Raw genomic sequence first — 23,875 nt, forward strand, 5'->3', positions numbered from 1 at the left:
GTGCAAAGCCTTATTAACTTCAATTATCACGATCATCTCTTTTCCTGACTCCTTTCTAAATGGAATGGAAATCTGATACTGGCTACTTTTCTTGTTTTTAATATCATATTTGAGAACTTCGGAAAAAGACAGAAAATTCTTATACTGAGTTTCTCCGAGAATATTAGAAATACTATTTTTTCCTTAAAAAAATAACTTGATGTTTAAAACATATGGCAACAATATTGACTAGGAATAAAAATATAGGCAAATGGTCTCTTAAAAGCTACCATCTGCATGTGGTGCTAAGAAGACCTTGATCTTGGAACAGCGTTAATTTACTACTGTTCTAAGTAAAATGTCTCACTATGATATGAGCTGTTACCTCAAGCATCAGCATTTCAGAATGTATGGTCATCTTTGCATTGGTGGGTCAATGCTTCTGGGAAAGAGACTTAATTCTAATTTTAAACAACTACCTTTAAACTATGGGTTAAACAGCAACCACGAAGACTTATCCTTTATCCCTGAGAAGGCAGTGACATCCCTGGTTAAACTTTTCTTCTCAATGTCATATATACTTACATACACTCTTGGAAAGTGCTGAAGTCATCAACCTGAGTGCCAAAGACAAGGTATGCCAACTGAGCATAGGCTAAGAAAATAATGAAGAACATAATTGCGAAACCAAAGAGGTCTTTGGCACACCGAGACATGGTTGTGGAGAGCTGACTCATGGTCCTGTTGAAGTTGATGAATTTGAAGAGCTGTAAAAGACAGGAAGGGTATGAACAGATGAATGGGTATGTACAGCCAACAGAACATTATTCAGCCTCACAAATGAATGAAATGTTGATACATGTTGCAACATGAATGAATGCTGAAAATATTACCTGAATTAAAAGAAAAGTAATTTGCTTTTTTTTTTTTTTTTTTTTTTTTTTTCAAATCTAGCAAATTCTATTTTCTCATTCAAAAAGTATTTTGGTTGCCCACCATGTGCCAGGCACTATTCTTGGTGCTGGGAATACAGCAGTGAACAGAACAAAGCTCCTGCCCTCATTTTAGTTACACTTAACTGGTGGTTAAAATACAGTAAATTGTAATTAAAATGACTAGTGGTAATTTTCTCTCAAGGAAGTTTCAAATAAGAGAGAGAAAACCTCCCACAAATAAAAACTAGTAAAAAAAAGAAAGAGAGAGAGAGAGGGAGAGAGAGCGAGAGCGCTCCAAGAAATACTTCAATTATTAACTGTCATTTATTGCTCATCAGACTATGTGCCAGGCATTGTGGGGGAGGGCCTCAAATCTTAACAGTGACCAAAACATTGGTAGACTATCTCAGGAGTCAGCGGGGGCTTGGGGTCAGGATTTGAACCCAGCTCTGACTGCAAAGCCATACAAAGCATTTCTGTAGACAAGGCAGTGAGGATGGCTGCCCGGGTTGAGCAGTTTACAGCCCAGAGGACATGGCCACCTGCACAGCTCTATACAGAAGAGCACTGGGAAGATACAAAGAAGCTGAGCCACGACCCTGCCTGAAAGAATGTAATGGTTCTTGGGGAGAATCCAAGATGGCTGCTCGGGTAGGCACCTAGCCACAGCCGCACGCAACAATTTCAATAAAATACAACTAAAATATAAAATGGACATTACCCAGAACTACAGGAAAGTCGACTGACTGTAAATTCTACAACGAGAAGCAAGGAGAAAACCAGAAGGAAGCGCGGAGGAGCTGTAAAAGCCCAAGGTACGGAGACACTCGGAGCGCGGAGAGGACGGAGCCGGAGAGGAGGGAGGCCGAGTGCCTGGCTGGCATTCCCTAGCGGGAAGGAGATAAACACTCCGACTGTGCTGGGCCCCCGACTGCTCTGAACCCCCGTTCTAGGCCAGACCCTGGGGACCCAGGCTCATCCAGAGGGAGCTGGGCTGTGAGGCGGAACCCGGGGAAGCGGCGAAAGGAGGTCCCAGAGGAGCGCACACTGCGCGCAGAGAAGGGACGGCCGGCTGTGCCGTAGGACTGCCCTGGCGGGAAGGAGACAGGGGCTCCAGACTGCTCTGAACGCCATCTCCAACTCCACTTCCAACTGAACTGAACCCCAGTTTCGGGCCCATTGCGGGAGAGCCTACACTGTTTGGTAGCAGGCGAAAATCGAGGGCACCTTTCTCTCAGAGGCGCTTGCAACAAGTACTGAAGGACCCTGAGTCTCAGGAGTCGCATAGGGTGGGGCTGACGGAAGCCAAGGCTGTAGGCTCCACCCTGAAACTCCGCCCCATCAGAAAAGCTGCCTGCGAAAATGCCTAAACCAAATAGATCACAAACGAAAGAAATGGAGGACAAAAAGCAACTGGATATAGAGTTCAAAACCACACTTATAAGGTTTTTCAAGAGTATTCTAGAAAAGGCCGATAAAATTAATGAGACCTATGAGGATATGAAAAGGGATCAACAAGAAATAAAGAATACATTGTCTGAAAAAAAAAATATTATACAGAGTCCTAAAAACAGAATAGAAGATCGCAAGAATCAAGTCAAAGATTTGGAACATAAAGAGCCAGAAGACACTCCTCTGCAGAAGCTAGAAGGCAAGAGAATCCAGAAAATTGAAGATAATGTAAGAAACCTCTGGGACAACTTCAAACGATCCAACATCAGAATCATGGGGGTCCCAGAAGATGAGAGAGAGCAAGATATCGAAAACATATCGAAAACATACTGAAAGAAATAGTGACAGAAAACTTCCCCCACCTGGGGAAAGAATTGGACTTACAAGTCCAGGAAGCACACAGAACTCCAAATAAGAGGAATCCAAAGAGGACCACACCAAGACAAATCATAATTAAGATTCCAAGAGCAAAGGACAAAGAGAGAATATTAAAAGCAGCAAGAGCTAAGCAGGTGGTTACCTATAAAGGAGCACCTATACGATTGTCAGCTGATTTCTCAACAGAAACCATGCAGGCCAGACGGGAATGGCAAGAAATATTGAAGGTGATGAATAGCAAGAACCTACAGCCAAAAATAATCTACCCAGCAAAGCTATCACTCAGAATCGAAGGTCAGATAAAGAGCTTCACTAATAAAAAAAAGCTAAAGGAGTTCATCACCACCAAACCAGAATTATATGAATTGCTGAAGGGGGTTCTTTCAGAAGAGAAAGTAAATAAAGATAAAAATTATGAACAACAAATACGTAACTATCAACAAGTGAATCTAAAAAACAAGGAAATTAAAAAAAAATCTAAAAATCTGATGAACAATATTAACTGTTGAATATAATAGAATCAGAGGTATGGAAGGGGAGTGAACTAATGATTCTTGGGGAAAAGGGGAGAGGGGAAAGTGGGAAGAGACTGAACATAAACTGTGCACCTATGGATGAGGACAATGGGGGGTGGGGAAAGGGCAGAGGGCGGGGTGGGAAGGGGGGGAAAAGGAACACTTGTAATAATATGAACAATAGAAATTTATTAAAAAAAAAAAAAAAGAATGTAATGGTTCTTAAAAGCTTTGGGGGCAAGATATTTACAACTGAAGCATTAACTAAGCCACCCAGAATTTTACTTCAAGACCTCTTAGAAACTGTTTCTGGCCACATCAAAATGTTATCAGGCTGTTGTAAACACATTATTTAATACAATCCCTATTAGTGTCTCTATGAGTATTGCCCAATAAAACTTTCTGTGATGATGAAAATGTTCTCTATTTCCAGTGTCCAATGCAGTAGCTACTAGCCACATATAGACTCCGTGCACTTCAAAATGTGGCTCGCCCTGACTAATACGGCTCAGTGGATAGAGTGTTGGCTTATGGACTGAAGGCTCCCAGGTTTGATTCAGGTCAGGGCACATGCTCGGGTTGTGGGCTTGATCCCCAATGGGTGGTGTGCAGGTGGCAGCCTATCAGTGATTCTCTTTCATCATTGATATTTCTATCCCTTTCTCCTTCTCCCTTCCTCTCTGAAATCAATAAAAATAAATTTTTTAAAATGTGACTAGAGTGATCAAGAAACTGAATGTTTACCTGTATATGATTTTGATTAATTTAAACTTAAATTGGCACTGGTGAGAGGCTGGCAGCTGTCCTGCAATGACAGAAATTTCCGGCATCTCTAGAACTAAGGCTTATTGTATATGATGAAATGCCCTACCCTTTCACATGCATGGAAATGTACATTATGTTTGGGAAAAGCAGGAAATGAGAGGTTAAGGAACTGCTCAGAAGTGCTTGTTCCAACCTCAATTCTAGGTAAAGCTTCCCTATGGCCTCTCCCTGGAAAAGAGGCAATCATTCTAGAGGCATTCATTTCCAATCAGTATGTCTGCCCCCTCTCTCCGTTCCTCTTAGTTCCTTTTCCTTCATCTGGTCACATCTATATCCGGGTGACCTGTCCCTGTTAAAGTAGTCTGGGCTCCAGCCCAGCTGCCATACTGAAAAGGCCTCTATTGCTTCTGTTAAAACTTACAGGGACAGGTCTTGCAAGAGCTCAGGTAGCAGGGAGCATCATTCACAGCAAGAGGAATGATCAAATGAGTCCCATTAGTTTACTTCAAAATATGGTGCAGCTTTGGCTGCCAATTTGAATTTGGCCACAAAAGCAAATTTGTCCAACGTTTTGTGAGATTCGTGTTAATAAAAAGAAGGAAACGTTATTAAAAATCCAGAACATGAAATTCATACATTACCTTAATCCAGACAAAAAATACTATGACCGCAGCTATATTGTTGAACTGTATTTGCCAGTATGCCAGATGCTCGAAGTTGGGGAAGGTATTTTGATCTTCCAGGAACTGTAACAGCACCTCCACGCTTGATGTTCTGTGTATGTTAATTCCTATAGCCATCACTGATAGCTGCAAAACAAAAGACTTCTCGATTATTACAGCGTTTTAGAAATAGACAACAAATGTACATTTCCATGTATGTGAATGGTTAGGGCATTTCATCATATCCAGTAAGCCTTAGTTCTAGAGATGCAGCGACTAGTTTATTTCTCTCTGCCGTTGTATTAATTCTAGGGACCAACATTTTTCTCACCCAATTGCACTCATAAATGTCACTCACATAACAGGAAAGTGTTGAGCACAGCAACACAGTATATTGCTTCTTGCACTCCTCTAGTTAGGAACAGAAATCCAATGAACAAACAGAATTTAAGTGCACTAACTCTGTCCTCAAAGTACATATACTCTAGTTCAAGACCAAATAAATACACAAAAACCTACTCAGGAATTGCCATCACACAACCTAAGGTGAAAAGTGACAGAAATATTAAGAAAAGAATGAGCGTGGCCTTATAAGAGGGAGGGAATGATGTCATAGATGGCTCAAGAAAGTTTGCAGTGGGAATACATGGGCTTGTTTCTGTCCCTTAACATATGCCCAACAACTTTTCACACATGCTTGGTCCTGGGCTATAAAACCATATCTGAGGGGACACTGGGCCCTACATTTGCATCCATCATCATTGGAGGGCATGTACCTGTGGGAAGTGCTAGTGATGTAACCATCACCCCTTGCTCTCATGTGAAGTCTGAGTCCATGGCAAGTGGTTGACGGGTGGTGTAACCCTTGCTGCCCATTCTCCCTTTCTTCTCATGGATGATCATGGTCATTGACCACTTCATTAGTTCTTCTTTTTTTTTTTTTTTTAAATAAGTTTTTATTGATTTCAGAGAGAGGAAGATGAGAGGGATAAAAACATCAATGATGAGAATCATCGATCGGTTGCCTTCTGAACCCTTTCTCCTTCCCCAATGGGGATCAAGCCCATGACCCAGGCATGTGCCCTGACCAGGAAAAGAAACCGTGACATCCTAGTTCATGGGTTGATGCTCAACCACTGAGCAACACTGGCTGGGCCATTAGCCCTTCTTGAGAGGCAAACCAGATCATGATCCCAGGGGATTATCATATCAAAGATATGCCTGACAGCCAATAACATTGGCAAAGCCAACCTCACCACCTTCCTTTTCTTCTTTATGAAAGAATTCTAGAACCAGTCTTGTATTTCTGTTCTGAGGAATATTTTCTTTGAGCTCTCTGGATATACTAAGAATGTTTTTCTCCTTGGACTTAGCTGAAATGGATAAAAAATAAGTTGGGGGAAGTGCTGACTAACTGACTCAAACACACTCCGAACAGTGTGTTCTTCATCCAGTGTTTCACTCTGCACAGGACAAATGTTTATAAACATATGGATCATGTAGTCATTTATATAATGTCAATATCATATCAACATACTAAATTCCCTTGAGACTTTTCCTTCAAAATAGGGAAAGAAAAAAGATCTTGTGAACATTTGGGTTGTTATGTCTTTCCTGAGTATTCTTTGGAATTCTCATCTTTATTTACAAAAGAGCGTTCTCTTTTTACCATAATGTAAGTTTCACAAGAGCAGGGGTTCCGGTTATCTTACTCATTCCTATGTCCCTAACATCTAGAACAGTACCAGACGGATAGGAGGTATTCAGAAAATATTTCAAGTTTCAGTTGGACTTTTTCAAGTCAGATGGGCAAGCAAATTTGGGCCAGATCAAACAAAAAAGCATTGGCCCCTTTCATAGGGTTCAAAGTCTAATGGAACACAGGGCATGTGTGTGTGTGGGGGGGGGGTGGGGGGGGAATAACAGAAAGTCTACCTTATTTCCACTGAGTCAGGAAAGGTTTGAAGAAGTGAGATTCCACTAGCCCTACCTTTTTTTTTTTTTTTTTTTTTTAAAGCACACTGTTTGAAGTGTCGCCTTGGCAGTACTGAGAGTTAGGAAAAATATGAACAGCAGCACAGTGAAGCAAGTTTTCAAAGAAATACTTGCAAAACGTTGTGGCTGCTGAGCCAAAGAAACCATCCTTAATTTCCATGATATCATCAGCTGTTTTTTCCAGTGGTCTCCAAAGTGGGGATGAGACAATTCACTGAAGTTGGGAGGAAATTATTAAAACTTCAAGGCAGGTGACAAGAAACTGTTAAAATCTTTAAATTTGATATTGTGTATTTTTTACAAATGTACCCTTTATGTCCACACACACACACACACACACACACACTTCATAGATAATTACAGCACGTTAGAATACACTATCAAAGTTTTCAGTGACAGATGAACATAATCACGAAGGGCTGAATGCCACTGACTACCCTTTTGTTGACACTGGAGAAATGTAGTAAAAAAAAAGAGTGATATTAATTAGATAAAATTACATGTACCTTTCTACCATTATCAACAACGACATAAATATAAATATGTTCATATTTTATATTGACCATACCAGGAGGTCACGGTTCGAATCCCGGTCAGGGTACATGCCTGGGTTGCAGGCTCGATCCCCTGTAGGGACATGCAGGAGGCAGCTGATCAATGATTCTCTTTCATCTTTGATGTTTCTATCTTTCTCTCCCTCTCTCCCTTCCTCTCAGAAATCAAAACATAAAAAAATAAAAATAAATCTTTTAATCAAAGCCATTATCCTTCTTTTAAAGAGATTAGCTATATTATCTGGTCCCGTGTCAGCTTTATTTCCTTTCTCCTATCTCTAACTCCTTTCTTTTCCCATCTCATCCTGCCTTCTGTATTCTCTTTTTTCTTACATGTTCATGTAAGAATTATTGTTCTAGAAATGATAGCACCTCACCTTCATTAGAAAAAAGGAAATTGTCTGAGTTCACTGAGAAAATAAAGGAAATCTTGATTTGGGACAAAGTGCAGGTTCATGTCAAACATTCTTGGGAATCATCTGCTCTGGGAAGACCCTGAGCAGTCTCCGATCCTTGAAATAGTGTTCGTGCTAAGGGAACAGCTGCTCATTTGTTTATTGGAAATTCCCTGGAGACTGTGTCACTGAGAGAAAAACGTGGATCCTTGATTTGCTGATATTCTCCTAAAATTTCTCTCTCTTCCTCTCCCTTCCTCTGAAATAAAAAATATATTTAAAAAAGGAAGTTATAATAGAGTCATGGGCAGGCAAGTCTTGACTCTGTCATAACTCTTATGATTTCTTACACCTCATACAGAAAACCTTGCTGGCAATGTATTTTGCACACCGTAAGCTACTTGCAGAAAAATGTAAACTGCGGGGAGATTTCCTCTGCGACCCAAACTACGTCAGGCTGTTTCTTCTTACATTTGTGCAGAAAAATGTCTATTAATTTTTACTAGTTGAAGAAAAATATCATTAGCAAAAAACAGAATCACTATCACCAAAGACTTTCCTTCCCCCCATCTCATGGCATGGCAAAGGCAAATATAAATTATTGCTATTTTTGTTATTAGTGTGGCTGAGAGGTTATTGCAAAGGGGTTACTCATGCAAAGTGAGGACAGAATGAGTAACACTGGAGTTGATGTAGCAGGAGGTTTCAGATTCTCCTTCAGGAATATCCAGGTGCACGACGCTGAGGAGACAACTCTCATTAACATGTCTTTATCACGGAGATGGATATTTGGCGTGGTTCTCGAACCTACCACAACGATCACAACATCCAGACAATTCCAGAAACTCCTGAAATAGTGTAGCTTGTGGATGCGAATCTCCAATATCTCTTCCACCACATAGTAGAGGATAAAGAAACAGAAGATAATCTCACAGGCTGCCAGGAAGAAATCAAAAGTCGTGACATATCGGATCAGCTTCACCGGCTGAAATTGCCAAGATGGAATCACACCGCCTGTTGCTGGGAATTCAACCAATAACCTGCATTGTAATAAGAACAATTAAGACAGCAATGATAACATATGAATGCGTCTGGGACAGTCCGTCCATCTATTTTGTCCTTGCACTGGAAGGTAATCCAATTGCAATCACATGTCACTCCGAACTAGCGGCAAGTGTTTATTTATCAAAGCCAATGACTCCAGACTTGCAGAATTTTATGTAACAAAATGTAAAGATTTCCCAAGACCTCTCAGACTTAAAGAGATTATTCCCCCTCAATCTCCCTTTTACCTTTGAAAATGCTGATTTTTACACTTTGAAAATGCTGTCTACACCTTTTTTGTGTGTGATGTACAAGTTAAATAACAAACAAGACCTCTCAGACTTAAAGAGATTATTCCCCCTCAATCTCCCTTTTACCTTTGAAAATGCTGATTTTTACACTTTGAAAATGCTGTCTACACCTTTTTTGTGTGTGATGTACAAGTTAAATAACAAACAAGACCTCTCAGACTTAAAGAGATTATTCCCCCTCAATCTCCCTTTTACCTTTGAAAATGCTGATTTTTACACTTTGAAAATGCTGTCTACACCTTTTTTGTGTGTGATGTACAAGTTAAATAACAAACAAGCCTTCCTAGGCCTTTTATTAAGTGCAGGTCATTCTATTAGACAATGAAGAACATAAGAAGTATAAGTCATGCACTCAAAGTATGTATGTTCGGGCTGAGAATTGTATGTCTTGTACATATACAAGGAGAGGGATGGAGTTTCCCATTCGTTCATTGGGTAACACTAACTAGCACTGAATAACTTATCCTGGGGGTACTTTTTGCTTCCCTTCCCAAAGCCTTACAGCAAGCATGTCAAACTCAAAGGCTAACACGGGCCAAATAAACAAGGTTTAAGTTTCTGTGGGCCGCAAAAGAACAACGTAGGTTTACTTTGAAAAGTATAGTATAAAAGAAGAGAACAAGAGCCATGATAAAATGAATGTTTTCTTCCTGACACTTGGCCTCTCTTCTCTGCTATATCTTTCCTACTTCGGGGGAAATCGTGTTCGCAGGGATTCCTTCCAAAATTGACCCAAGGTGAGTGTCAGTAATTCTGGATCTGGCAGGAGACTTATTTCCTTTCATAATTCTAAGTAACAGCTCACACCGTTGTATTGGCCGGGCCGCAGAAATATTCGTTCGTTGTAGGCTGCATGCGGCCTGTGGGCCAGGAGTTTGACATGCTTGCCTTACAGCAAACAGGTGCTCAGTGAATGCCTGACTCCCCACACCCCCCATGTCTACTGAAGACATTGATCTCTAGGGGAAGCATAATTAAATTGAAGATGTTTCCTGTCAAACTGCCATTTTGTAGGTGTCACACTGAGGAAATTAAATGACTCCCTTAATGGCATAGCTTCTCTATCACACTAGAAACAGGATCGCTACTTCCTTAATTGTAAGACTTTTAAAGAACCTTTAGTCAGCATCAGGCATGACCACTTCTCCCATTACAGGATGGGTGAGCACATCCTGAGCATACAGGACTCACACAGGAGCAATAACCCAGTAGGGGCAGCAAATTAGAATTGATCGCAGTCTTCTACTTTTTTCTTGACTATTTGAAACTCAAGAGAGCAATACTGAAAAGAAGAGCTTCGTGACAGCCTCAGCACAAATTCATTAGGGCAGGAAGTAGCCTCTGAGGCGAGTCTCACCCCACATCTGTCCCCCCCTCCCCACAATGTAGACAACAGTATAGGGAAATGAAGTAATATTCACTCCTAAAATACGGGAAGTGAAAGACATATGCAAGACTTTCTATAAATAGGTAATTCCTTAAAAGTCAACCAGAATGTCTGCCTATTTCTGTCCTCTTCCCATCCTTGATAGAATCACTAAAACATGAAATAAAAGTTGTGATTTTCATTCATTTCTCTGATATTACTTTCTGAAAAAGTAATATCAGAAGGAATGGGGAAAATGCAAACTGGCCATGTAAAGCAGAGTTGAGTTTAGCCTAAAAGATGATAACAAAATAAGGATAGGATAGAATCTATCCTTCTTATTTGGTGAGTAAATATACGTGCAAGTAATTTATGTTGGCGGCGTTTGGGTGCTGGCAGCATGTCGTTCACCAGCATGATTAAAGTGGGTGAACCCCAAATCCCGTTGCCTATTCTACTTTTCTTTTTTATAGTACATATTACCTTCTAATATACGCTTTAACTTATTTGTTTCTTTTGTTTATTGTTAAATGTCTATTACCTGTCTTGGGGTTGAATGCAAGCTCTTTATCGTCTTCATTGAAGTGTCCCAAAAGCCTAGAACAGTGCCTGGCACCACATTAAATGCTAAATAAATGTCCGCTGAATGAATGAATGAACAAGAGGTCCAAGACAAGTGAGTGGGATCTTTGTCAGCGTCCTCAGTGCCACTTAAGTGTTATGATTGCAATGTCACAGGATTTATAGAAGGAACTTTGTGTGCCTTTGGTGAGTCTCGAGCAGAAGTAAGGACCTGAGTATTTTATTGAGCCCAGAAATAGCTCCTACCATTGTGCTCATGTTCTAATAGCAGGGGTATCATCTGAGAATAGGAAACTCAGGGAAATGAGTCAAGATTTGATGGCTGGGGATCCTGGTCAGGGAGCATAGAGCGTTAATAAGCCTCACAAGGGCTAAAAATATATGTTAATAAAACAATGCTGTTGGCATGAACTTGGACCAGACTTAAGATTATTCCCTCCCAATAAGACTTCGTTATCCCAATAAGACTTCAGTTTTCACTCCTCTCTCCCTATCAGCTCAGATACTTAACACTGTCACTTTGCCAACTTCAGGCAACAGTTTTCTGACCTATCTCCAGACTAGGATGTACCTACAAACCCATGAAAACGGGAGGGCTGAGTGGCCTTGGTACATACCTGATCACACAGAACAGATTAATGTTGGCGTTGTACACTGAAAAGTCAATAAAAGTTGCCCTGGTTCCTCGATCTAGCCAGACATTTTTCTTGAGACTAGCAATCTGAGTGGCTGTTTCCTCTCTTGTTCTTGACAAATCCAGGTAATAGCCAGCTCCGCTGTACGTTGCGATCATTCCCCAGTGGCTACTCCCATTCAAGTCTTTTTCGCTCGTGTAGATCCAACTAATTAAAAAACAAAATGAAAACAAAATCATGTAAAACCAGTGGAAGACTTGTGGCAATTACGAAGATGGCTGGTTCCTGGTAAGAGAGTATGCAATAATAAAAAAAAATTATATATGTCTTACCGAGCTGAGTAAGGTGCTTGATATGGCATTCATAAGTGTTCTCTTATTTAACTGTCATAGAGTTATCACTCCCATTTTAGAGATGAGGGCCCTGGGGCTTAATGAGGTTCAACTTAAGTCTCAGAGCTTTTGAGGGCAGAGTCAGGAACCTAGATCATGACTGTCTGTCTCCAGACCCTGAGCTTCTAGCCCTTAGAGTTCATATGGCTGCCTTCCCTGGGTACCTGTGCCCTGGGACCAGATGACACAGGTGGGTGGGAAAGGCATCTTCAAGCTGGAGCCAGGCAGGGCTAGAGAAGTACAAGGCACTCAAGCTAGCTGTTCAGTGTGGCTCCCATACGATGAGAACTCAAGTTCAGTGTCACTCACAGAAGTCAAGACTGTGGAGGGCAAGCATGGAGTCACAGGAAAGAAGGTTTCTAAGAGACTCAGAACAGGGTTAGTCTGGTGGCAGCAGGAAAGACTGGTGTGGTGAACAATAAGAGCTCATGTGTAGCAAAGAGTTCATGGAGCAGGTCCGAGATGGCCTTTCCTTAGGAAGGCCAGCCTGCAAGGCTGGACTTGGCTGGCATCTGTAACTTGACCGATAAATAGATCCCTGCACTGATAACAAGCTCTCCCGACTGGCAGGAGTGGCTCACCGTGCCTGAGCTGTCTGTACATACAAAGTGGCTCAGGCTGAACATCTGCTTTCCTCCTGGGAGTCTGGGATTTTTGGTATGTGCCAGGCAGAGGGTGCTGATGTGACCAGCGCCCAGTTAACACCTTGGGTATATACGAGCTTCTCTGACAGATAACATTTCACACGTGTTGTTACACATGGTTACTGGAGGGATGAAAACCACCCAATGTGAGGTTACTGGGAGGAGACTTTTGGAAGCCTGCCCTTAGTTTCATCTGAACTTTGCCCCATGTGCCTGCCCACACCATCTGCTGTTTTTGCTTTATGAGCCTTTCACTGCAATAAACAAACCTTAGCCGTGCATATGAGAATATGCTGAGTGCTGTGAATCCCTCCAGTGAATCACTGGACCTGGGGGTGGTTCTGGGGACCCTGCCCAGCTCAGTCAGCAGTCCCTGCAGTAACCAAGCGGTGATCAGGCCTGAACCAGAGCAGTGATGGTGGAAAGGAGAAGGAAAGACAGACAGTGTCTCCACTGCAGTGACTGTCAACAGAACCTGCCAACTGATTTGTGTTAGAGAGTGGGAGTTTTGAAGCACTAGTGAGGCTGTGGACTATGCCCCAGATAAGAGTTTTCAGTACTGACACCAGACCAGGCCTTGAGATACGGCCTCATGGCCCCTTCCCAGTACGTAGACCTTCTTTCATAGATCATTGTCAGCTTTCTGAAGAACAGGATGACCCTGTAAACAACATAGTCATCAATGGCATGATCCTGACGTTGCTTGGGAAAAACTGTTTTGTCTTGGGTTGTTTGTTCTGCAAAAACAGGATGTGGTTATAGGTTTAAAAGTGGTCCTGCACAAAGGGTCGCTGCTGCCCTCTGGACTCCCTGCGTGGAGAAAGGCAGAGCAGTCGCTGGTCAGCTGGCCAGCCAGCCAGGCTCCCTAAATTTTAATTGGTCTGGACTCCAGTGGTCGTTCACTCGTGTTCGCTCCACAACAATTTGGAAACTGGGGCAAGGGACAGGGGATATCTCAAAAATGACTCTTCACTCTCTTTGGGGATAATGTGACGATGGTGGTGCCAGCAACAGGAGGAAGAGCAAATCTAGTAAGAAAGGGATGAGTTCAGTTTGGGGCATATTGAACTATAGCAGCTGGTGGGACATATAAAAGAATATAGATTTGTCTCTGTCCCTAGAATGTAAGCTCTGTGAAGACAGGGCATTTGATTCTGTTTTGTTTACTGCTGCTACTCCGGGGCATTGCTAGAAAAGGAAGACCTCACCTGGAACATGCGAGACACACGGTGACAGCGTATGTGTTGAAGAGATGATGAATCATCAAATTGAGATGAGAGTGCAAACCATCTGAATTTCAAGGGAAAGAATATAAAGAAAGAGTATACAGAAAGAAAAGACATATCTGAATATAGAACCTTGGAGTAAGACAGAACAGGGGAGAAAAGGAGGGGTTACAGAATTAAGAGAGCCCAAGTTCAGTGTCACTCACAGAAGTCAAAAGAACAAGTTATCAACACTGGCCCACTCCGCAGAGAGGTTGACCAGGATGAAGACTGAGAACTGGTCAGTGGATTTGTTAACTAGAGGTCATTGGTGGCTTCCAAGAGAGATCTCAAAAGAAGGGTTTTGAGCTTTGAGGGGTGACTCAATACTAAAGAAGTGGAGGTGGCAGTGAAGACTATTCTTTAGGAAGTCTAGAGTTGAAGGGAAGGAGAAATGGGAGTAACCTGAGAATCTGGCAGGATCAAGGGGCAGCTTAGGTACAACAAGAAAGATCCTCTTCAGGAGTCCACACTTAGTGGAAATCCCTTACACATCCATGCATCCAGTAGGCACTTACTGAGCATCTTTCCAGTCCAGGCACTATTGAAAGGTTTAAAAATATAGAAGTGAACAAAATAGAGTCCTTGCCTCTAAGAAGATGAAGACAGATGAGGAGCTGCAGGCGGCAAGAAGCCACCTTAACAACAATACTGACATGAAGGAAGAAAACACAGGCTTTGGTCAGGCTGGTTAAACCCCAGCGTGGTGCCATTTACTAGCTGTGGCCCTTTGGGTAAGCGAGCCTGTTTGTTCATCTGTATAAGGGAGATGATCCCTATTTCAGAGTTGCTTTGTGAAGAGTTGTAAAACCATTTCTTAAATAGCATCTGGCATGGAGTCCTGGTTGCACATATTTCTCTTATTTATGACATGAGGTAAAGTTAAATAATGGAAACGGTACCATAGCGTAAGGGCACATTTATGCTTTGCAGGAACTAGAAAAAGGAGCTTTGGAAAGGGAAATCACTATCATAAAAAAGTCTTTTGAATTTAGTCCCTTTACTCTAAATCTCTGATTTTTACTAATTTCTTGTGGACCCTGATATTAAGCAGGGTGTGCATTAGATGACAAAGAATATGATCACAGAAAAGGTGTTTTTACCCCAACTGTGTATGAACAAATCTGGATTCTGGGAGCCTCAGTTTCCAGAAAAGGGGTCTAGATGAACAGTCAGAATTAGCTTAGAAAAGCTAAGATGGCAGTTCTCACCACAGTAATTCACCCAGGTCAGTGACCCCAGAGGCCCAGCATGGGAAACCCTGAGAGTTCTCGTTTCTTTTCTTTTCTTTAAGGTTTAAATATATTTTATTGATTTTTTACAGAGAGGAAGGGAGAGGGATAGAAAGCTAGAAACATTGATGAGAGAGAAACATCGACCAGCTGCCTCCTGCACACCCCCTACCAGGGATATGCCCGCAACCAAGGTACATGCCCTTGACCGGAATCGAACCTGAGATCTTTCAGTCCACGGACGCTCTATCCACTGAGCCAAACCAGTTTTGGCTAAGGTTTAAATACATTTCACTTTTATTGACTTTGAGAGAGAGAGAAAGAGAGAGAGAGAAATACCTAGGAGAGAAAAATCATCGCCTGGCTGCCTTCTGCACGTCCCCCACTAGGGATTGAGCTTGAAACCTAGGCATGTGCCCTGACTGAATCAAACCAGCAACCTCCTGGCTCATGGGTTGACACCCAACCCTCAAGCCACACTGGCTGGGCCTCATTTCTTTATGATCACTGCAGTAATTCTAAAAATAATGAATGTCCTTAATACACAAGATGTTTTAATTACGTTTGCCAAAGAGCACACCAAATAAATTCCCTGTAAATATACACATTATAAATACACATTCAAAATCATAAATACATTTGAGAAGACAGAAAAAAATGCCTCACAGGCTTATTATCCATTTTAAATAACTGCATTCTGAACAAACATTGATTTGTAAGCACTCATAAAAAAAACAAAACACTTCTACACCAGAAAATTTCCTAGAAATAACGCAGCGGATGATACTACTGGCTCTATAAAAATAAGATCCAGGCATCTCATCAGAAACTGCCAAAGGCCCAGTAGTTTCTTTCTCATAAACCAGATGGTCAGAGATTTAGCCTTTTGAAAAATATTATTTCGAAGCTGAAAAGGGGTAAAAAGTAAAGAAATCAAAGGTTAGTTTGGCCATAACCTTAAATATACACATTGAAGAGTTTGTTAGGGCATCTTCTTAGGTGAAGGAGTTAGAGAATGAATGAATGAATGAATGAGCGAATGAACGAATGAATAAATGAAGAATGAATGAATGTTGGTGAGAGGCCAGGGCACAGGGCCATGAGCCAAAAACACTTACGCGGTTCCATTCCTTGGACCAAATGGAGCCCTGTCTTCACTACTGACGGAGTAGACATCATAGCACTCTTTAATCTCATCTCTCAAGTCCTGGGGGATAGAACAGGATCCATTCCTGACTTTGAGTTGCCGTATCCGCGGCACCCCTAACAGGAGGTTCTCGTAGTAGATGAAGCTTCGGTTGTCAGCTTCAGTTCCGTCGCCGGGCTGTGTCTTCCAGTACAGCCCATCCAATAAGGCGCCTTCTGTGAACTGAAAGCACAGGGAACATTTTTGAAAAGCTCCAAGCTCCGTGGCTGCCTTGCTCCTTCCCGGAATGTGTGCATGACCAACAGTGTGGTACTCTGTGAACACAGCAGAGTGACAAGGGTAGGTTTTGCTGTCAGAGAGATTTAAGTTGGATTTTACTCCATCATTTGCTAGTTGGGAGGCCTGGGTTCCTGGGCTCTTGCACTGGTAAGTCCATCTTTTTTATTTTCTTTTAAAATTATTATTTCATTTTTGTTAATACTTATCCAGGGATATTTTCCCATTGATTTTAAGGGAGAGTAGAAAAGAAAGAGAGACAGAGAAAAACACCGATTTGAGAGAAACAGGGCCCGGAAGGGGGAGGAGCCTGCAATCAAGGTATGTGCCCTTGACCAGAATCGAACCCAGGACCCTTTGCTCTGCAGGCTGAAATTCTATACATTCGGCCAAACCAGCAAGGGCAATGGACATCTTTTGTATAGTCACTACATCGATTTGAAAGGGGATGGTCTGGCTCTCAACAAACATACAAATAGAAGGTTCAGATCTCAAAGAGGCTCAATTCATTGTGATTACCCTGCAGTTTTCACTTCACAGAATAAACAGGAACCAATAAATCCAATCTTTTCATATTTTTAGGTTTTGTTCTAGGTTTTGGAGGTTTATGTTTTTATTCCACAAATGGTTATCAAACGAAAGTGTCCAGTGAGGTAAATCCATGAAACTATTACATTTTATGATTATAATTTTTCTTACGGCAACACTTTTTACTGGCTTTAGATGGGATTTGCCTTTTATTATGACTATTGGCCATTCTCACTAGATTCCTGTGAGAATCACTTTGGCTATAGTTAATATTTAATATATAGACTATTTTCCTTATCAGGCTTTATAAATGAGATATATGCAAGGCACTTACAGTGTTACAGATGTTTGAACTTAAATTTTTTTTTAAGTTTTAAAATTTTAAGTTTTATTGGGTTAAGACCTTTTTTTGTGTACCATAAATGTATTTTCAGAAAAAGATAAAACACTGGTTGACTGGTTTTCTGATGTTATATGCATATTAAACAATAGTCTTCAAATATATAAAATCTACATTAAATAGTATACTTTTTCAGTCTTGATAGAATTGGAATTAATGCTTAATATGGATAAAATGTATACAGATGTTTCATATATTATAGAATAAATATATAAATTAAATTTTTCTATATACAACTAAATCTGAGAGTTGGGGTAGTAATATAAAGATGAATTTTGTGCAATGCGTTTCTGTAAATGCTTTTCAAAATATTTGTTTTTGGCAGTGTTTTGTTTGCTGCCACCTAATTGCTAGGGTGCTATTGTTGAAAGCTTTAATTTTAAAATTGCAAGTGATATTTCAAATGAGTAATAAACAGTACATTTCTTTTTAAAAAAAACACAGAACACCTCACAAATTTGAGTGTCATTCTTGTGTAGGGCCATGCTAATTTTCTCTGCATCATTCCACAGAACCATAGGTACACAGTGGGTGCTTACTAAATGAAAACTCTGATTTTTGCTTTAGGACTGAAGGTGGAGGGTGTGGAGGGAGCTGTTTACATAAATCCACAGCCATGATCAACTTCACTTTCCCTGATTAAAAGTTAATAATTAATCACCATGCTTCAAAACGTGTTTGGAAAGGAAGACTATAGTTTTGATTACCATTCTGCCATCTGGTGGATCTTTTAATTGTTTGCATCATTTTCTAAATGGTGAACTCTCCAACCCTGCTTTTTTTTTCAGAGCTTAGCATTTATTATCATTGAATTCTGTGACCTGTGAGAAGTTTCTTATTAATTTGCTTATCGGAAAGACATCTAGCCATTCGCAGTGTCTTATCTGATGATCAACAGAGATAAACCGATTTGCCAAGGAAAATATTCATATTACGCAAGTGTGGTTTTGGATGCCAAATATTTTCAGGATTTAAAACAGGTTCCTGTGATCCAGTTTCCTCTATCTTTATTAAAATAAACAGCTCTGATCCCCGAGTTTTTATAAGGATTTTAGATAGTATCTCCTCAGGAAGAAATAATCATTTTCTTCCCAATCCTGTACTGGCCCCTCATGCACAATTTCTGTAGATTCTGAGCCCTGTATCTTCCAGATTACTTGGATGCTTCTCCTATGGTATCATTCCTTGCTTATCCTCTTCCACCACGCTGGAATCTATGACAATTTGGGAAGGGCTGGGTTTAATTTTACTTTAGAGATCTTTGAAAGAATGTGCCTGCAGGCACTGGTCTAGGATACTTGCCATCATCAACAAAGACACACACACACACACACACACACAAAGAGCAAGAAAAAGCAACTAAATTTTACACCACGGGCCTTATATCCTAAGAGATGCTCAACAGATAGTTACTGGATCATGAATGACTGCATGAATTATAAACCTGGTGAAGAAGTGCCCTTCAGGCTGTACGTTTCTTACTCCCCGGCTATGGGGAATTCACCTGAACCAAACGGAGATTCGTTTACAACCTGGGGAACGTTAGTACTTACCTTGTATGGCTACTATGGCGATTAGATACGTTAAGATATGAAACAGTGTGATGCGAGGCTACATCCTTCTAGCCACCCGCGTGGCAGGCCCTGCAAAGGCTGCTTTCACTTATGAGCTAAATGAACAATTCCCAGGGACAGAGAGGAACTTTCAAAGCCATTGGTAAATACCTTCCAGAAGTCTTCCACTGAAGAAAGCGTTTTAAAGTTGGTTTTCTCCGCCTTGGACACGGGGGTGTCGAGGAAGAGCTGTGACATGACGCGTGTGTAGTAGTACACACTGGAGCTCATCATCCCGTAGGTCACTGCAACACAGAGAGAGCCCGGTAAGCTGCCTCGCTCCCACGCTCCTGGTGGGCGGCACACACCCTCGTCCTCTTCCCTCTCATTCTGGGGCACTCCCTGGATCCCAGGTTTAGAAAAGAAAAAAACTAATGCTGACACGTGGAAAACAAAACTGGCTGCGTCCTGGGCACAGAATTAAGATCAGGCGCTTCTATTTGACATTTGGGGATTCCAGCCTGCCTCTTCGCCTTCATCTCTCAGCGCTTCTGGGAGGCTCATCTGCCCAGGTCCCCGCAGAGGCCACGCCCAGCTCCTCGGCCCGAGGCTGTGCACGTGCCACGGACTCTCCCCGCAAGAACGCGGGCAGGCCGTGTCTGCTTGTCTCCAGGTCAGTTCTCCCTTCTTCCTGCCCTGCTCTGTGAGTGCCCCAGGGCTGACCCCTATAGACCATGCCACACTGGGTCCCTTGCCAATACGGGGCTGAACAGGTTTGGAGGGAGAGAATTTCTCCCCTCCTCCCCTCCTCTCCATCCCCTCCCCACCTGGATGAAGTCTGTCGGCGACTCTCTCGAAGCTCGGCCATGGCTCCTGGGGAAATGCTTTTCCCACAGCTACACTAGGTTCCTGCCAGGCCATTCCCTCCCCTTCTCCTCAAGCCTGGAGGTGGGAACCTCTTTGAGTGCCCCACGTCTCCTTGTTGGTCTCCACCACTCTGCCACACCTCTTAAACAGTCCCTTCACTAAACTCTCTAGTTACCACTTCAAGGTTTTCACCTCTGCCCCTTCAGGTTGCTGACAGGGACAGCCACATCTAGCTCCCACCTATCAAATCTTGTTTGAAACCCTCTAAACTCAAGCTCCATCCTGGCCACGAGGGCTGGCTGATTTTACCAGCCCATTCTGAAAAGTCCCGGAGGGAGGAAGGAGGGTAACTTATAGGCTTAGCAGGCCACCGATCAGAGTTTGAATCTTGGTTATGCCTCTTACTTGCTATGTAACCTGGCAACCTGGCAAGTTGCTAAAACTTTCTGAGCTTAAGTTCTCAATGAGCTATTCCATAGGATTTTTTGGTGCTTCAATAAAAATAATAACTAAAAATTATCTAATTCAGTCCAATAACGGTGGTTCATCCTCCCTAATCAGATTGTTATAACATATCTATTAAAACTGTCAGTACTTTAATGAGTACTATCTTATTCTGGACTCTGATGATTGCAGGTGTAATATGCTATAATTCCTGTAAATAGCAGACACAAAGCTTCCAGAGGAAACACATTTTATACTTCTTTTGACCACAGTTCTCAACACCCAGCCGATGACTAATGCTTAGCTGATTTTATAATAACCTCAAGCTTCATAAAATGCATTTAAAACCTTGTTTTAAATGATTTGGGATTAAATAATATTTAGTAAAATCTCTCTCTCACATAATTCCTTTCCCACCTGAGCATCACAGAAAACTTAGATTAGTAAAAGAGAGGAGTGGAGAATAGCGACCTAAACAAAAGTCCATGTCAAGCATCCATGGGAGCAGGAAACATGCCTAATTCACATGGCGTGTGTCTGTAGTTAAGGGGGAGGAAGGTGCCCACATAACATCTGACTGTGAAAAGCAGCAGGGCTGCTATCTGCCAGTGAGAGATGGATGGAAATGCAGGCACCCTCTTAAAGGACAACATACAAAATTTCATATGCAGCCACTCACCTTGGGCTCTGGAAGAGGGAGGGCAGAGTGGACTGCAGCTGTGTGAGCAGAAGCCAGGTTTGGGGGCTCTGGAATTGGAGCTCAGAGGGCAGCCAGCCCAGTTTCCCATGCTGAGTCAATCTCTCACTCAGCAGAGGACATCTTTCTCCAGTGAGCCTTGGCTATCCAGGCAATATTTGCCTGGGGGGGAAGGCTGTGGGAAGACCTCTTGCCCCACCTTGTGGCCAATAGCCTGAGGCCAATAAGAACTGAGTGTCAATGGGACCACAGGCAGGGTTTCTGGAGGCTTTGAGTTTTTGCCTGATGTAATCTGAGGCCTGGGGCTAGGAAAAGCAGATGCTGGTGCACACCTTGATCCTTTCCAAAGGAATACAGCCCCAGCAGAGGGAGCCACAAGCTATGGATTGCTGATAGCTCCAAACAGAGTACTCAGAGCCAGTCACAAACAGTGTTTGACATTATTCTGCACTAGAGATTGGGAATTGTAGCAGATTTACCTAATACACAGACTCAGACCCAGGCAAACAGCAAAAATGGAAAGACAAGAAGACCAGCCCCAAATGAAAGAACAAGATAATTCTCCAGAAGAAGAGATAAATGGAATAGAGATAAGACATTTATCAGACATAGTGTTCAAAATAGTGATGACAAAGATGCTCAACAGCTTGAGAAAAGATACAGTAACTATGAAGAATGACATAGCACTAATAAAGAACACAGTGGAAGGAGTACACAGAAGATTAGGGGAAGCTGAAGGTTGGATCAGTGAATTAGAAGACAGGGTAGAAAAAAAATCACTTAATCCGAGAACCAAAAATAAGAAATGATTAAAAAATAGGAGGACAGCTTAGCTGTGGGACAATATGAAACATAATAGGTGCGCCAGAAGGCGAAGAAAGTGAACAAGGGATAGAGAACATGTTTGAAGAAATAATGGCAGAAAACTTCCCTAACCTGGAAGGACTTGGAGAGTATTATGCTAAGAGAAATAAGAGAGTCAGAGAAAGACAAATATCACATGATCTCATGCATATGCAAAGTTATGCAAGTTCAGGAGGTACAGAGAGTCCCAAGCAAGAAGAACCCAAATGGGCTCATGCCCAGACACATCATAATTTAAACGCCCCAAATTAAAGACAAAGAGAGAATCTTAAAGGCAACAAGAGAAAAGCAATTTGTTACCTACAAAGGAGCACCCATAAGGCTGTCAGCTGATTTTTCATCAGAAACTCTATAAACCAGAAGGGAATGGCATGAAGCATTCAAGATAAAGAAAAGCAAGATTCTGAAACCAGGATTACGATATCCAGCAAGGATATCATTCAAAATAGGTGGTGAAATAAAGAGCTTCCCAGAAAAAAAAAAAGGGGGGGGGGGTGTGGAGGGGTGTGTGTGGGGGAACTAAAGGAGTTTGTCACCACCAAACCAGCACTGCAAGAAATGCTAAAGGGACTGCTGTATGAGAAGAAAAAGAGAGAGAGAGAGAGAGAGAGAGAGAGAGAGAGAGAGAGAAATGGAACTACATCAAAATAAAAAGCTTCTCCATAGCAAAAGAAGCCATCAACAAAACAAAAAGGGAGCCCACTTTATGGGAGACCATATTTGACAGTGATACATCTGATAAAGGGTTAATATTCAAAATATATAAGGAACTCATACAACTTATCAAAAGGAAGACAAACAATCCAATTAAAAAATGAGCAAAAGACTTAAATAGACACTTCTCCAAAGGTCACAAGACCTATGAAAAAATAGTCAAAGTCACTGATCATCAGAGAGATACAAATTAAAACAATGAGTTATGACCTTACACTTGTCAGAATGGCTACCATCAACAAATAACAAGTCCTAGTGAGGGTTTCCTCAAAAAATTAAATATGAAACTGCCATTTAACCAAGTGATTCCACTTCTAGGAATATATTCTAAGAAACCTTAAGCACCAATCAGAAAGAATATATGCACCCCTGTACCCCTGTGTTCATAAGAGCACAATTTACAATAGCTAAGATCTGGAAATAGCCCAAGTGCCCATCAGTAGATGAATGCATAAAAAACCTGTTGTATATTTATACCGTGGAATACTATGCAGCAGTAAAAAAGAAGCATCTCTTACCCTTTGAGACAGCATGGGGGAGGGGGGGACCTGGAGAGTACTGTGCTAAGTGAAATAAGCGAGTCAGAGAAAGACAAGTATCACATGATCTCACTCATATGTGGAATCTATTGAACAAAATAAACAGTTGAACAAAATAGATTTAGAGACATAGAAGCATGGAACAGACTGTGGAATCTCACAGGGAAGGTGAGTGGGTGGGTGGGAAGAGATCAACCAAAGATCTTGTATGCATATATGCATAATCCATGGACACAGACAATAAGGTGGTGAAAGCCTGGGGTGGGGGTCTGGGGGTGGGCTATATGGTGGTAAATGGGAAAAAAGGGAACATATATAATATTTTAAACAATAAAGATTTAAAAAAAGTAATAAGACACTCCTTCCTAACAAATAACTGATAATTAATAAAATAAAATAAAAAACCAACAAGAAGACGTATTAGAATCTAATTGTTAGATGGATGTTGTTCATATAGACGTACTTTTTAGCTTAAATAACTTATTTTATCTTAAATTCCCAATTGGATAGGCAAAGTTTCAGAAAATGTAAGAAGTCACCCCAGCTAAAGCTCAATAAGAGCTTACTAGTATTAGTAAGAATCAGTGTGGAGATATGAAATAAATCAATAATCAATATCTTAAAATTATAAATATTGAAATTTTGATGTTTCTTTAACTTTTATGTTCAACTTACAAATCTTTTTTTTTTTTTTAATCTAGTAAATAATAATTGTTTTTAAGGAAGCTTTCAGCATCCAGTCAAT

At 41.4% G+C, this 23,875-nt stretch overlaps 1 protein-coding gene across 1 annotated transcript in view; it reads right to left on the reverse strand.

The window, feature by feature from the left end:
* Positions 1 to 23,875, reverse strand: part of PKD2 (polycystin 2, transient receptor potential cation channel) — a 60,759-nt gene that overhangs the window by 25,961 nt on the left and 10,923 nt on the right. The window contains exons 3-8 of the mRNA XM_084881890.1: positions 19,177 to 19,310; positions 16,220 to 16,470; positions 11,551 to 11,775; positions 8,442 to 8,670; positions 4,666 to 4,833; positions 565 to 746 (exon numbers count right to left, since the gene is read on the reverse strand). Coding sequence (XP_084738016.1) covers positions 565 to 746; positions 4,666 to 4,833; positions 8,442 to 8,670; positions 11,551 to 11,775; positions 16,220 to 16,470; positions 19,177 to 19,310 — 1,189 coding nt within the window. The remainder of the gene's footprint in view (positions 1 to 564; positions 747 to 4,665; positions 4,834 to 8,441; positions 8,671 to 11,550; positions 11,776 to 16,219; positions 16,471 to 19,176; positions 19,311 to 23,875) is intronic.

This window comes from Pipistrellus hanaki (assembly GCF_964339955.1).
Source record: "Pipistrellus hanaki genome assembly, chromosome: 1".
Lineage (NCBI taxonomy): Eukaryota > Metazoa > Chordata > Mammalia > Chiroptera > Vespertilionidae > Pipistrellus > Pipistrellus hanaki.